We start from the raw sequence: 15,635 nt of genomic DNA on the forward strand, positions 1-15,635 counted from the left end.
ATGGTCATTGCCTGGCCTTCGGGTGGCAAAATATTACTTGCCACTTGTCAGCCCAAATCCACTTTTGTCTGCATCTTGTTGCATTTAACCACGCACGGTTTCAGTAGCTGAGTCGTCACAAATGGTGCGGAACATTGTGCAATCAGCAAACCACATTCCCATTTCTAACCTTATAAATGGAAGGAAGGTCATTGATGAAGCAGCGAGGACACTACCCTGAGGAAGACATGCGGAGATATCCTGGGGTTGAAATGACTAACCTCCTACAACTACAACCATTTTCCTATGTGCCAGATGTGACTCCAACCAACAATAATGATGAACCATAGCCGTCAGTCCCTGAATGGGGAGGTAGACCTAGGTATCAGTGAACAAAACTCCAGTGATGGAAACTTTGGAATCGTAGGTTACAAACTACCTTTTACTCTCAAACTTGCCATACATTACGACTCAAATTACTCATATACTTATACCAAGTATAAAATTTCTCAGAAACCCATCTGAAAGGCAACCAAAGGACTCCACCCATTCTGGAGGAGGTAAAGTTGTTGAACAGAGTCAGTAGTCACTGGCCATTAATTAAAAATTTTTTTTTTTTTTTTTACAACAAAAAAGGTCCTTCAGGTAACTGATTGACATTCTAATGATTAGCAATCCCAAGATTACAAAACAAAAAAAACATTCCAAAATGGGATTTTTAATCCAAAATAGCAACTGCATCAAACTGAGCTGAACTGGGCCCAAGGATACACTCATAAAAAAAACAAAAAAAAACTGTGGATGATGTAAATCAGAAACAAAAACAGAAGATGCTGGAAAAGCTCAGCAGGTCTGGCAGCATCAATGGAGAGAAATCAAAGTTAACGTTTTGAGTCGAGGCAGGGTCACCGGACCCGAAATGCTAACACCTACACACATGACTTCCAGTGTGTATACACACAGATCCAGACAGGGTCACACAGTAACAGCGTTACAACCAGCATGGGCACAGGGTGAAGGTATTGCTCCAGAAACACGGGCTTTCGGAACATTAACAGCACTTCCAAGAACAAGTACGGACTTAGGTCTGAGAAGACCCAGTCAGCATGAACTTCTTTTCAAATGTTTTCATAAGGTGTGGGCATTGCTGGCATGGTCATCTACTGCCCTTGGGAAGTTAGCGGTGAGTTGCCTTTTTGGACTACTGCAGTTCTTGTGGTGTAGGTAAACCCACAGCATTGTCAGAAGGGAGTTCCAGGCTAATAACTCAGTAAAGGAAGGATAACGTCTGGATAAGTTAAGGCAGTTGACTTTGTCCTGGATGGTGTCAAACTCCTTGGGTATTTATTGGAGCTATTCCAATCCAGGGAATTGGAACAGATTCCATCACACTTCTGACTTATCAGGAGGAGAACTGCCCAGTGATGGTAGTGCCCTCAAATGTCAATGGACAATGTCAGATTCTCTCTTGTTTGATATGATTATTGCCTGGTATTTCTGTACCACAACTCTTGAATATTCCTCCGTATTCCTTTCTCTTGCAATTTCATAGGAGAAATCTCTTAATTATTAAAAGTAATTCTTTGTTAACTTGATAAGTTAACAACTTAACTTCATTAACTTAACGTTGATACTTCTTCTAATCTAGTCCTCTTTACTCAAATGTTTTTGATTAGGCTTCCTTTGGGTCAGCTTGGTGCAGTTTGCTTTGGTCCCTGTGCTACAATAAAATCCCATTTGGAAGAGAAAAAGAGGTAAAAATTTAACAAGAGGCTGATAAGGCAGTAAGGTAGGCAATCAGCTTTCAAGGCAAGGTGGCAGCCTCATCAGTATGTAGAGTTGGTGAGGAATGATTCAAACATCTTCAAAGCTTGTGCTGGTGCCCACTGTGGTACCATGTGTCCAGCCCCCTGAGAAAGCAAGAGAAAGAAGGGATATAGGATCAATGGCCATCAACATCACCCCAGTGACTCCAACTCCAAACCCCCCAATTCCATCTTAATCCCACTGCCCTCTCTGTAGTACAAACAGCCCATAATAACCAGTATCCAGGATATTTGGTTGTTAGGTGCTGGACCAGTGATGTCATAACCATCCCGCGGTGCCTTGCCTGAGCATTGTGACATTACAACGTCAACCATGTCTGTTTTTGACCATGTTGCCATGCCGACCAGCTACCCAACATTCAAAACACAAATCTGATTGGAAATCCAGACAAGGCAGTGACAGCTACAATCAGTTTGGTCCTTTCCATTTGGCTAGACATGAACTTAATTCGGATCAAACTGTTATTTTTATTGAGAATTCTGGGTGAAGGACGTCATACAAGCTGGGAGAGTGGGAACAAAATCTCAGAAAACTGTCGTCATTCAGTGAACCCCTAGAGATTTCAGGAGTACAAAACTACAGGTGGTGAGGATCTCTGTAGATCAAGAGAAGATGTTCACCAGCAACATCTCAGGTAAATGAGGGGTGCATAATAAGTGGCAATCTTGCAACAAAGCCAGAGTATGAGTTAAAAAAAGACAAGAGAGTGTAGTGCCACAGGGATCAGTATGAAAATTGGTATCAGTGCTTGACATTGGTTCTATAGTACCTCATCAATAGAGTAGAAAAGCCAGAAAATTGGGAGGGGGAGGGAGGGAATTTTGGGGTGGAGGAGGAAGAAGCTGTTGCTTTTTGCCTCAGATACTTGTATCTGGAAGACAAATAGGCTGTACCAATTGAACAGATTTATGGTAAAATTAAAGTCAATAAATGTGGAGCTGGAAAAGCTGAAAAACAGACAGACAGAATCAGAGGAGAAGGAAAGTCAACATTTTGGACTGAAAACGCTTCATCAGGACTTTACAGCAAATTAATCTGGAATCTCTCAGGCTTAGAGTTATCAAGTTTACATGTGAGCTGCCAATACTTTGACATGTCAAGGAGGGGAGTTTACTTGGGAAGCTTGGTGTGACGTCTGTACAGTTCAAATGGAACTCAGGGGAAATGGAGAATAAGGAACCACAGAAACTGATCCTATCCAACAGCTGCAAATGAGGAGGAACAAGTGAAGTGTGGCAGCTGTACAGGTTCAATATTTAGGAGAGATAGTGTTCTTTCTATGCAGAAGCAGGTCCCACATTTGTGCCATTATTAGGATGAGGGACATCTCCAACCACCTATAAAAATTCAATGGAGAAGAAGGGGTAGGACCCAGTTGCTGATAATCCATGTTGAGACCAACAAGTAGACAAAACTTGTAACATGAATTAGAAGCTAAAATGCAGGACAGGACCTCAAGGGTTATAATGACTATTACTACGTGACCCATCTCAAATTAATTAATTATTAACAGATAATAAATAAACATGCAGCTAAAGGAGTGGTTTCAGAAAGGAGTTCCATTTCATGAGTCTGGAAGAAATTACATTTACAGGACAGGCACGACACAAAATGGGCTGAGAGCGAAGTGTGAGGAGGAATGGGTAAAGTGGGTTAAAGTCACAAGGACTTTAAACTAGTCAGACAGGGAGAAGTCAGGCTAGTTAGTATCTGTAACAGTTCAAAAACAACCAGGCAGAGAAAGTGCCAGAAACTGTTTTTGGCACTGGAGGTTAAAGAGGAAATGGAAAGACGTTAAATAATTAAATGAGGAGTGAGAAATAAGAAATATGCCAGTAAAACATTAGGCTGGAAATGCATATTAGGGAGTGCGATCTTGATATATTTTCATTACAGAAATATGCAGAGTATAAAGGAACAAATTAAAATGAATAATAGTCACAAATTCAACTTGGAGGGTTGACATGGCAACCAGTACTAAGATGTAGCTGCAAGACAGTAATGGGATATAAGTAGATCAGTTTATAATGTCCGCAGGAAAGATGTGGAAAATAGGAGAGGAACAAGCACTCTGATGTGAAGATATGCTAAGAGGTTACAATGACAGGGTAAGCTGGAAATGGAGACTTTCTGGAAAGAATGAACAAATAGGCTAGGATGCAAGGCTCAGTGGGAGCTCACTTGTAGGAACTGTACATTGCACAAATGCTGAGATTTGATAAGCATGTAGCAAAAGGCAGAATGGTTTAAATTGGGAGATATTAACTTTCATACAGATTGCAATATGATGACCAACACATTAGGAACAATTTTGTGAATCCCAACTGTGTTAGACTAATCATTCACCAGTGGTGTCATTAAATCAACAGGATGACTGGTATATTAGATTGGGAGTTAAGTAATGAGCCAAATTTTGTTAACAGTCTGAGAGTGAGAAAAATTAATCTAATAATGATTTCTAAAAATAGACTATTTAGGTGATATGAAGCTTTACTGGCTGGGCCAATGTTTATTCACCATCACTATTTGTCTTCAAGAAGGTGGTAGTGAGCTGCCTTCTTGAACCGCTGCAGTCCATGTGTTATGGGTTGAACCATAATGCCCTGAAGGAGGGAATTCCAGGATTTTGACCCAGTGACATTAAAGGACTGGTGATATGTTTCCAAGTCAGGATGGTGAGTGGCTTGGAGGGGAACTTGCAGATGGTGGTGTTCCCATGTATCTGCTGCCCTGATCCTTCTAGATGCAAGCAGTCGTGGGAAGATGCTGTCTCAGGAGTTGTAGTGAATTTCTGCAACATATCTTGTTGATAGTACAAATAATTGCTAGTGAACATCAGTGGTAGAGGGTGTGGATATAGTGCCAGTCAAGGGAATTACTTTGTCCTGGATGGTGTCAAGCTGGAGTGTTGTTGGAGTCACACTTATCCAGGCAAGTGGGGGGTATTCCATCACATTCCCGACTTGTTGATGGTAAACAGGTTTCAGGGAGTCAGGAAGCGAGTTACTACAGGATTCTTAATCTTTGACCTGCTGTTATAGCCACAATGTTTATATGATTAGTCCAGTTCAATTTCTGGTCAATAACTCTCAGGATGTTGACAGTGGGAGTAATGCCACTAAAATGTCAAGGATGATGTTTAGCATCTCCTATTGGAGATGGTCATTAACTAACATTTGTGAGGCATGAATGTTGTTATTTACAACTTGACAGCCTAAGCCTGGATATTATCTAGGTCTTGGTATATTTGGACATGGACTGCTTCAGTATCAGAGGAGATGCAAACGGAGCTGAAGATTGTTTCTCCAGGTTCATTGGTCATTGCATATCGGCAGTGGCGTCCTGGAATAGAGATGACTTGCCTCCAACAAGCACATTATCTTTCCTTGTACCTTACCTTCCCCAGTAGGCTAGAACCAAATGGACAGGCTTCTCTCCCTTCCTCCACCAATTTCCATTAACTCTTCATTTGCAGAAGCTCCCTAATGCTACTCTCAGTCAAATGTGGCCTTAACTTCACAGACAATTACTCTCATCCCACCTCTGGAGTTCAGCTCCTTTGTCCACGTTTGCCATAATGATGTCAGAAGGCAAGTGAGGGGCCTTTTTAGAACCCAAACTAAATGTCATTTGGAAGGTTGCTAAGCAAATGCTGCTTGATGACTCTATTGAGGAGTAGTCTGATGGTGGCAATTGGCTGAGTTGGGTCAGTCTTGCTTTTGTTGCACAGCACATACCTGACCAATCTTCTGCAATCTTGGGTGATGTCAGTGTTGTAGTTGTGCTGGAACAACTGTGCTAGGAAAACAGGTCTTCAGCACTATTGCTTGAATATTTTCAGGACACCAAATCCTTTGCAGTATCACTAACCTCTAACTGTTTCCTCATAGGAGATGTAGTGAATTGATGGTCCATGAACTTGATACTCCTGGTGGAGGATTATTGCCAATGCTTCAGCCTTATCTTTTGCAATGAGATGCTTAGCTCTTCCATCATTGAGGATGGAAATATCTGTAGAACCTTCTCCAGTGAGTTGTTGAATCATCTCCCACTATTTGTGATTAGATGTGGTAGGACTGCAGAGTTTAGTTTAGATCTGATCCATCACCTGTGGAATTGCTTAGTCCTGTCCATCTCTTGCTGATCTGCTGTTTGGCATGCAAGTTTTCCAGTGTTTTAGATTCACTAGGTTGACATTCAGTTTTTAAGAAAAGTCAGGTCCTGCTCCTAGCATACCCTCCTACACCATTCATTGAAACAAGCTTGATCATCTTGCTTGGTGGTAATGGTACAGCCAGGGCTATGCCAAGCTTGAGGTTACAGAATGTATGCTGAGCCTATGGACGACCAATCTTTAGTTGCTAGATCTGTTCAAAATCTTTCCCAGTTAGCACAGTGGTAGTCACACAACACAATAGACAGCATTCTCAACATGAAGCCAGGGACTTCACAATAACTACTGTAACTGCAGCAGGCAACTTGGTGAGGATGAGGTCAAGTCCGTTTTCCCTTTGTTGCTTCCATCACCACTCGGCCCAAATGCAATCCAATATCTATGTCCATTCGGACTCAACCAGCTCAAATCAGTAGTGGTGCTGGACAGTGACATCACCTACCCAGAATAGTTCTGTGTTCTTGCCAATTTTAGTGCTTTCTCCAGATGGTAGGACATGTACCCAAGGATGGTGCTGGTGGTGACTGGGACATCATTTGTATGGTATGATTCTTTGGTTTGGGTTTTACAACCCAGAAATTACCACTTTTGAATGTGCGTTTTAATTTGGACCCAAACACACAGTAGGACAGCCTCCAACTTTGCTGTTGATGATTGGTCTCCCTTTTGCTCTACACTGTCTGCAGTCCTGATCCCAACTGTGGTCTGAAGTTTCTCAAATGGCAGATTCTTTTAACAGGTAATACAGTCTGGGATTGCAATGCTGTCCGCAAACATTCATATACTGCAGTTCAACTTCATCATGTCTATCTATTTACTGATTAGCTAGCCAGTTAGTAATGTAAGAAAATAATAGCAAATTAGTCACTTACTTTGGAAACTAAAGAAGGACACTCACCAGCCACTGGAAGTAAAAGAATAAAAAGCAGCTGCCCAACTTCACTTTCCCATTGGCACCAAATTCCCAACTTTAGCACTCAATTAAGCAGAGCACATTGCAGCTTAACCAGTATGGTCGGCAAACAAAGAGGGATTAAGCAAACTAGGGCTGTATTCCATGGAATTTAGGAAGTTGTGGGGTGATACCTAGAATATATTCAAGATATTGAGCTTGAATAGAAAGAAGCAATTTTTTATTCCAGAACCTAGGAATACAAGACAAGCTCTACAAGAGATCAGATCTTTCAGGAATGAAATGAGGAAAAAAATTAGGTCTACATGCAAAAAAGTACAAGCTTGGAAGTTCTGCAAAGGGCAATTGTATGTTCAATCATTTGCTAACTTTAGAAAAATGTGTTACGAGTTTTTTTTCCTCAGTTAAGCCTAATAATATAATTTGCTCATTATGGGATTAGCGATCAGACTGCAACCTCTCTTATGTTACGCTCCTATTGAGAATGTCACTAGATGCAAAAATCGTGATTGCACAAAAGACCCTGCCAATTCTAAATGAAAATTGATACAAAAAGATGTTGGAGTTACCTTGACAGTCAGGAAGGTGAGGTTCCCGTATTGTTCATAGAACCCTGCGATCTGTTTATTGTAAGTCCATGGTTGATAGTCTCGGGTTTTCTGTAGGAAAACAGGTTAGACAGTCATGTGGTTAGTTAGTCATTGGGAATGACACATCTATAGCTTGGTTCTTACTGGAGTTCAAAGGCAGAGTTCCCACCCTGAGTGCAAAAGCTCATGGTTATTTTTCCCCATATTAGTGGCCTGCATAAACATTGCTCAGAAACATATTATTACCTCACCATGCCAGGATCAGCCCAGTAGTGGAAAAAAATCATTTTGACTCCTATGTACCTTCTGATTCAATGACTGCACAAACCAATTATCGCCCAGAAAGTTGCAAGCCATGTCTGTATCCCCATTGTAGACCAGCACACGCAGACCCTTACTGAGCAGCTTCATGTAGAAGTCATGCATTGTGGGATAGACACGATGGTACTCTTCACCAACCACATCACTGCAAGGAAAAACGATTGTTCAGCTCTGGTTAGAATATACAAAATCAAAATGAAACCCAGATTCAATTTAGAACAGGTAAGGATGACCTAAATAAAAGGTGATTAATTTTGTTTTTGAAAAGGTATTCGATAAGATAGATTTTTGTTAAGAAAGGAGATTAAACCAAGGTAGCTGATGAAAGCTATAATTTGCTCACATTGTCTTACCTGCAGATGTCCCAGGCTGGGACAATTTGTGGAATATGGAGGGCCTTTCTCACATCTGCACGATTTAGCCATGCATTCTGAGCTGTACCATTAATACATGGAGGAACTAAGTTACTGGAATCATCGGAGTCCTGGTAATAAAGCAAGAGTGATTAACAGCAGAAGAATATACCACAAGAAGCTTTTCACGCAAAACAACTAAACCTAGATTATCAAAGAAAGATAAGCAAAATCATTACAAAACGTACTTAAGAATCAAGTATAAACTTAACTAAGCACATTCAAGAACTATCAATCAGAACAGACCATTAATATTCTGACAAACTGAAGAGAATGGGAAGTGGTTGTGTCCATTAGGATTCTATAGAATTGGAGCGAATGGGAAGAACCACAGTGCAGAAGAGGCCCTTCAACCCATTGTACCTGCACTGAAACGCTACATCTATATCTAAGTCCATATTAGTCCCACTTGGTCCAGAGCCTCGAGTGTTATGACAGCTCAAGTGCTCATCCAAATACTTTCTAAAAAGGTTGTCAGATTTTCCACCTCAACAACCTTCCCAGGCAGTGTATTCGCTAGACCTTTACCACCCTCTGGGTGAAACAGCTTTTCCCCTCAAAATCCTCTCTAGATCTCCTATCTTTCCCTTTCATTGACCCTTCAACTAAAAGGAACAGCTGCTTTTTATCCACCCTGTCCATACCCCTCAATCTCACACATCTATCAGGTTCCCTCTTTAATCTTGTTTACTCTAACAAAGAAAACAACACAAGCCTCTTTATAGCTATCCTGCTCCATCCAAGGCATCATCTTGGGAAATATCCTCTGCACCCTCTCCAGTACAATCACATCCTTCCTATCATGCAGTGACCAGAACTGCACACAGTACTCCAGCTGTGGAGTATCTAAAGTACTGTACAGCTCCAACATAATCTTCCTGCTGTTTGAATCTCTGCCATGACTAAAGGCAAGCATCCCGTATGCCTTAAGTACCTCTTTAACCTGTTCTGCCACCTCCAGGAATCTATGGACAAGAAACCCAAGATTCCACTATTTCTCAGAGCTTCCTACTGTCCTGCCATTCATTCTCGTCTTGTGACTTTTTCCGAAGTGCATCACCTCTGAGGAAGGGTCACTGGACCCGACACATTAACTCCATTTTCTCCTTCACCAATGCTGCCAGACCCATTGAGCTTTTCCAGCAACTTATGTTTTTGTTGCAGCCTGTATATTGTTGTTTATATATACATATGAACAGTAATGGACCCCACACTGATAACTGTGGTACACCGCTGGACACTGACCTCCAGTCAAACAACAGCCTTCTACACCCACCCTCTGTCTTCTGTCACTAAGCCAATTTAGAATCCAACTTGTCAAGCTTGGAATCTTGTCAAAGGCTTTGCTGGAATCCACATAAACTACGTCAACGGCACTACCCTCGTCTACATACCAGGTCATCACCTCAAAAAATTCAATCAAATTTGAGAGGCATGGCCTCCCTCTGACAAAGCCATGCTGACTATCCTTGATCAAACCTTGCCTCTCCAAGTGGAGATCAATTCCCTCTTTCAGAGTTTTCTCCAAACGTTTCCCAAGAGGCTCAGTGGTGTATAATTCCCTGGTCTATCTCGACTACCCTTCTTGAAAAGTAGAACCATATTGATTATACTGCAGACCTTTGGTACCTCCCCTGTGGCCAGAGAGGAATTAGCAATTTGAGTCAGAGCCCCCGTAATTTTCTCCCTTGTCACCCAGAGCAGCCTGCAATACAATCATCTGGATGGGAGGGGATTTGTCCACTTCTAAGCCTGCCAAAACCTCCAGTACGACCTCACTCCCTATATCAAACTGCTCAAGTACATCAGTCCCTCTTCCTGAATTCTGTACAGACATCCCCCTTCTCCAAAGTGAAGGCAGATGAAGCCAGGCTTGTTTAACACCCTACAAATGTCCTCTGACTTCATACATGGATCATCCCCTTGGCCCCAAATGGATTCTACTTTTTCCCTGGTTAACCTCTTAAGATATGGCTCAATGGGACTCTGTATAGTGGGAGTGAATGGGAAGGGGTTAGTACATTGAGATTTTACACAGAATAAAGAGACAGTTTCTACCTCCACTACTTCAAACTGGTAAAATTGAAAGATGTTCTGGAGGTCTTTGAGGAAGCGCATGTTATTTTTGTGTATTCCCCCAGCACAGTCCATGTACAGCGAGTACACATTGAGCCCACTGTTGTAAATTATCATGAAGACTTCCTCCAACTGTAAAGAAAATAATTTGTTTATTGTCTGTTTTAACAGGCAATCCAGCATCCATCACAGTGTCATCTTTAAACCACGTGTCGATCAACTGGGAACATACATGTAACTGAATGGTCACATGCACACAAGATGGATGGTCGAGTTGATAAGCCCATTAAAAACATAATGGAATTCTCAATTTATACAGAGAGCCAGGGAGTGCAAAAGCAAGAAACTTGTGCTGAATGTAGTGTTTGACCCCTCTCACTTGGAAGGAACCTATCCTATAATGCTATTTGAAGCAGATTACAGCAGTTTTCTTCAGTGTCCTTGCCAACATTTAACTTTTAATCAGCATCACTAAAACCAGGGCATCTGGTCAACATTACATTGCTGTCTGTGAGATCTTGTGTAGAAATGCATTTTCATGTTTCCCACAGTACATTAGTGGCTTCACCTTAAAAGTATTTTGTTGGCTGTTACCACTTTAAGTACTGTTGTCATGAAAGGCACTATTTAAATGCAATTGTTTCTTAAATGTACAATTCACAGGTTAGGCGCCAGGTATAATGGTGTCAGTTGAATGAGAGATTTGGGCATTGCTAGCTGTCAGCATTTCTTGCCCGTCCCTAGCTGCCCTTGAGTAGGGGGTGGTGAGCTGCCTTCTTGAACCGTTGCAGCCCACCTATTGTGGGTTGACCCATAATGCCATTATGGAGGGAATTCCAGGATTTTGACTCCACAACAGTGAAAACGGCAATATACTTCCAAGTCAGGATGGTGAGTGGCTCAAAAGGGAACTGGAAGATGGTGGTGTTCCCGTGTGTCTGCTACCCTTGTCCTTCTAGATGCAAGTGGTCATGGGTTTAGAAAGTGTTGTCTGAGGATCTTGGGTGAATTTCTGCAGTGCATCTTGTACATAGTATACACTGCTGCTACTGAGCGTCGGTGGTGGAGGGAGTAGATGTAGTGCCAATCAAGTGGGCTGCTTTATCCAATATGGTGTCAAGCTTCTTGAATTTTGTTGGGGCTGCACTCATCCAGGCAAGTGGGGGAGTATTCCATCACACTCCTGACTTGTGCTTTGTAAATTGTGGACAGCTTTGGGGAGTCAGGAGGTGAGTTACATACCGTAGTATTTCTAGCTTCGGACCTGCTCTTGTAGCCACTGCATTTATGTGGTGACTCCAGTTGAGTTTCTGGTCAATGATAACACCCACAGTGTTTATAGTGGGGGAATTCAGTGACGGTAACACCATTGAATGTCAAGGGGTGGTGGTTAGACTGTCTCTTATTGGTGACGGTCATAGCCTGGCACTTGTGTGGTACAAACATCACTTGCTAACCCAAACCTGGATATTGTCCAGATCTTGCTGCATTTGGGCATAGATTGCTTCAGTATCTATGGAGTCGTGAATGAGCTGAACATTGCGCAGTGAACATCCCCAATTCTGACCTTATAATGGAGGGAAGGTCATCGATGAAGCTGCTGAAGAGGCCAAGGACACTGAGGAATTCCTGCAGCGATGTCCTGGAGCCAAGATGATCCAACCACTACGACCATCTTCCTACATGTTTGGTATGACTCCAACCAGTGGAGCATCTGCCCCGTGATAACCATTGATTTCAGTTTTGGTAGAGCTCCTTCATGCCAGTCGGTCAAATGCAGCCTTGATATCAAGGGCTGTCTCACTCACCTCACCTCTGGAATTTTTCTCTTTTGTCCATGTTTGAACCAAGGCTGCAAAGAGGTCAGGAGCTGAGTGACCCTGGCAGAACCCAAACTGGGGTCACTGAGCAGGTGCTGCTTGATAGCACTGTTGATGACACCTTCCATCACTTCACTGATGATTGAGTGTAGACTGATGGGGCGGTAATTGGCTGGGTTCAATTTATCCTGCTTTTTGTGTACAGGACATATTTGGGCAACTTTCCACATAGCCAGCTAGATAACAGTGTTGTAGCTGTACTAGAACAGCTTGGCTAAGGGAGTAGCAAGTTCTGGAGCACAAGTCTTCAGTACTATTGCCAAAATATTGTCAGGGCCTGTAGCCTTTGCAGTATCCAGTGTCTCCAACCTTGATGTCAAGTGGAGTGATTCGAATTGGCTGTACTGTTGGGGACCATTGGAGGAGGTCAGAATGGTAGAAGAAAATGAGGGGTTTTGTTGTTATTTGAGAGATTGGTAAGCATGGGTTTGTCTCCTTATAGCAGAGGTGGTCAGCAGGAGATTTGATAGTGGTGTTCAAAATTCTTAAATGTTTTGTTGGAGTAGACACAAGCTGTTCTATTGGCAGGATAGTTGGAACTGGAGCACCTAAATTATAGTAATGGATAAACGAACTGGAGGTAAATCAGAAATTCAAAATCTTTTTTATGCAAGATGATAATTTGGAATGTCCTGGCAGATTCAAGATCAACTTTTAAAAGAGGATTTGAGAAACACTTGGCAAGAAAAAACTCTGCAAGATTCTGGGGAAATTGCAAAGGAGTGCTACAGAAACCCAATAGTCTCTGGTTTGGAGGGCACAAGTAATTACCTCTCAACATATTCTCAGGTAGTTTTCCCCCTTCCATATGTCTTCTTTTAGTATCCCAGCCCTTTTTCCTATTATCAGCATCACCAAAACCCAAGTGATCTGGTGATCATTTTTTTTTCTCCCCCCAGAGGTCTTGCTGTAGATAAACTGCCTGCCTTACTCACAAATGTAATTAGACTTCAAAATTTTTTCTTCATTTATTTACAGGATGTGGAAGTCGCATTTATTGCCCATCCCCAAATGGCAAGTTAAGATTCAACCACATTGCTGTGGATTTGGAGTCAAATTTAGGCCAGATCGGATAAGGATGGCAGATTTACTTCACATCAGTGAACCAGCTGGGTTTGTATAACAGTTGGCAACGGTTTCATGATCCCAGATTTTTAATGAATTCAAATTCCACCATCTGCTGTGGTGGGTTTGAATCCAGGTCCCCAGGACATTATCTTGGTGTCTGGATTAATAGTCTAATAGCACTAGCCATTGTCTTCCCACTGCCTCGTTGGCGTTAAAAGAGGTTCTCAAGTTGGGAAAAGCACTACATAACTACACGTCTCTCTTTGATATCTCCAGTGTGCAGACTCACATTGCAGCAAGCAAGCGGATGACAATAATTGAACAGGAAAACGTACTGTTTCTTGGCAGTTATGATTGGTGTTGTTGAAGAAGTTGCAAGATCCATCCTTGCAGCAGTATCTGTTCAGTCTGTTCCACAATCTTTAGCAGAGAAGAAACATAGATGTGATACAGATAATTATGTCAGATTGTACCCAAGTGCATTCAAAGAAAGATGCCCTTAAAGACATTTCCTCCCCTTCTCATCCCAGCTCTCAATCTCCTCATTCAAGCCCAGCTCAACCTGCCCTATGACATTGTGGTAATATGGGAGTTCTGGCTCCAAAAAAGGACTGGGTCAGAGACTGAATATTTGAGCTACAAGATGTTCAAGAAAGTATCAAGGGGATTAAAAGGTAAAAAAAGCAATATAGGAGGACCCTTCAAAATGAGCACAAATGAAGCAGAAAGAAAAAGGGCATACGACAGACGTCTAGTTTATAATGCAATTGAGGGCTGGTTATTCAGCAAACTTTCTTTTAACCAAATCTCCAGTCTTCTATTAAGATGTCTGTATCAAAACAGGACTCAAAATCTCCTGCAAGTACCCTCCTAATAATCAGTTAGGGTGGCATGGTGGCTCAGTGGTTAACACTGCTGCTTCACAGCGCCAGGGACCCGGGTTCAACTCCCGCCTTGGGCGACTGTCTGTGTGGAGTATGCACATTCTCCCCGTGTCTATGTGGATTTCCTCCTACAGTCCAAAGATGTGCAGGTTAGGTGGATTGGCTATGTTAAATTGTCTGTAGTGTTCAGGGGCCTGTACATCAGGTGGATAGGTCTGGGTGGGATGCTCCAAGGGTCGGTGTAGACTTGTTGGGCCGAAGGGCCTGTTTCCACGGCATAGGGATTCTGTGATTCTATATGATTCAACACTTAATGGACCGGCTCTCTTGATAAACCGGCAAAATTTATATACCTCAAATACCAGATGTATTACTCCATGATGTCCAAATAGTCAGTTGAGATTGTTAGTGAAAAGGCTCTCTGGCGGTAAGTTTTACTTATGGCAAAGTTGCATTGTTGTTCAAGGATTTATGTTGTAAATCAAGTATACCAGTGTGTATACTCCTTGCGTTATGTTTCTACTACTTAGCATGTGTCCTTATATTGATTACGTGGACCTCTTGATCAACTGGAATATTTGATCAACTGGCACACTCCCAGTCCCATAGGCACCAGGTAATAAAAAAACCTGCTGTATAAAGTTCAGATGGTCAGTGCGAAGGGGCAAAAGGAAAAAAAAGCAAAGAGAACTGTAGAAGAGCCAGACAGCAAACATAACAGGAATTCCAGATAATCTTCTACATGCATTTAAATAATAGGCACGTAGGAAGAGGAGTGGTGAGACTGATTGGAGACCTAAAGGAAAATAGGCCTGGCAACGAGGTGCAGGGTACGATTGGGCCACTCAAAGACTGAGAACTGTTTTAAATCAAGGGAGGAAATACTACCACAATGAAAGCGTACGTGTTTATACAATAAACGAGAGGAGTTTAGAAAGGCTTATTATACTGGGTTAGTGAAGGAAGTAATGTTGGATATTAGGAAGGTAGATTTTCTGTCCTCTTTTGATACAGACATCTTAATAGAAGACTGGAGAATTACAAAATGTTAATGACCCTTGGTTTTATGCAAGCATTTGAAGAATAAGGCCAGCAATTATAAAAAAAGTGTAATCTCAGTGGTGGGAAAGCCTTCGGTAATTATAATTCTAAAATTAACTCAATCATTCGGCCAAACTTAGATTAAAGAGAAATCACTTAACCAACTTGATTGAGCTTTTTGATCGAGGAACAAAAAAGGGTTAATGTTACATACATGGATTTCCAGTGAAGCACAATATAACAGCCTCGCTAAAGTTCAGTCACAGAATGGTCTTCCTTCTCTGCTATAACCATTCAGGCCACTGTGCCTATGCTGACTCTGACGGATCAAATCGCTAACTACATCCCACCTTCTCCCAGGATTCTGCACTTCTTCCTTTTCAGACAATAACCCACTGCCCTCTTGAAAGCTTCAAGCGACTCTGCCACCACTGTGCTTTCAGTGTATTCCAGGCCCTAACCACTTAAC

At 42.0% G+C, this 15,635-nt stretch overlaps 1 protein-coding gene across 1 annotated transcript in view; it reads right to left on the bottom strand.

Annotated features, from left to right (window-relative positions):
• Positions 1–402: 402 nt before the first annotated feature.
• Positions 403–15,635, bottom strand: part of LOC125460066 (lysosomal protective protein) — a 41,196-nt gene continuing 25,963 nt past the window's right edge. Inside the window, exons 6-11 of the mRNA XM_048547157.2 lie at positions 13,577–13,661; positions 10,276–10,425; positions 8,158–8,288; positions 7,787–7,949; positions 7,463–7,552; positions 403–1,889 (exon numbers count right to left, since the gene is read on the bottom strand). Coding sequence (XP_048403114.1) covers positions 1,806–1,889; positions 7,463–7,552; positions 7,787–7,949; positions 8,158–8,288; positions 10,276–10,425; positions 13,577–13,661 — 703 coding nt within the window. The 3' untranslated portion in view covers positions 403–1,805. The remainder of the gene's footprint in view (positions 1,890–7,462; positions 7,553–7,786; positions 7,950–8,157; positions 8,289–10,275; positions 10,426–13,576; positions 13,662–15,635) is intronic.

The sequence above is a fragment of the Stegostoma tigrinum genome, chromosome 16, assembly GCF_030684315.1.
Source record: "Stegostoma tigrinum isolate sSteTig4 chromosome 16, sSteTig4.hap1, whole genome shotgun sequence".
In the NCBI taxonomy this organism is placed as follows: Eukaryota; Metazoa; Chordata; class Chondrichthyes; order Orectolobiformes; family Stegostomatidae; genus Stegostoma; species Stegostoma tigrinum.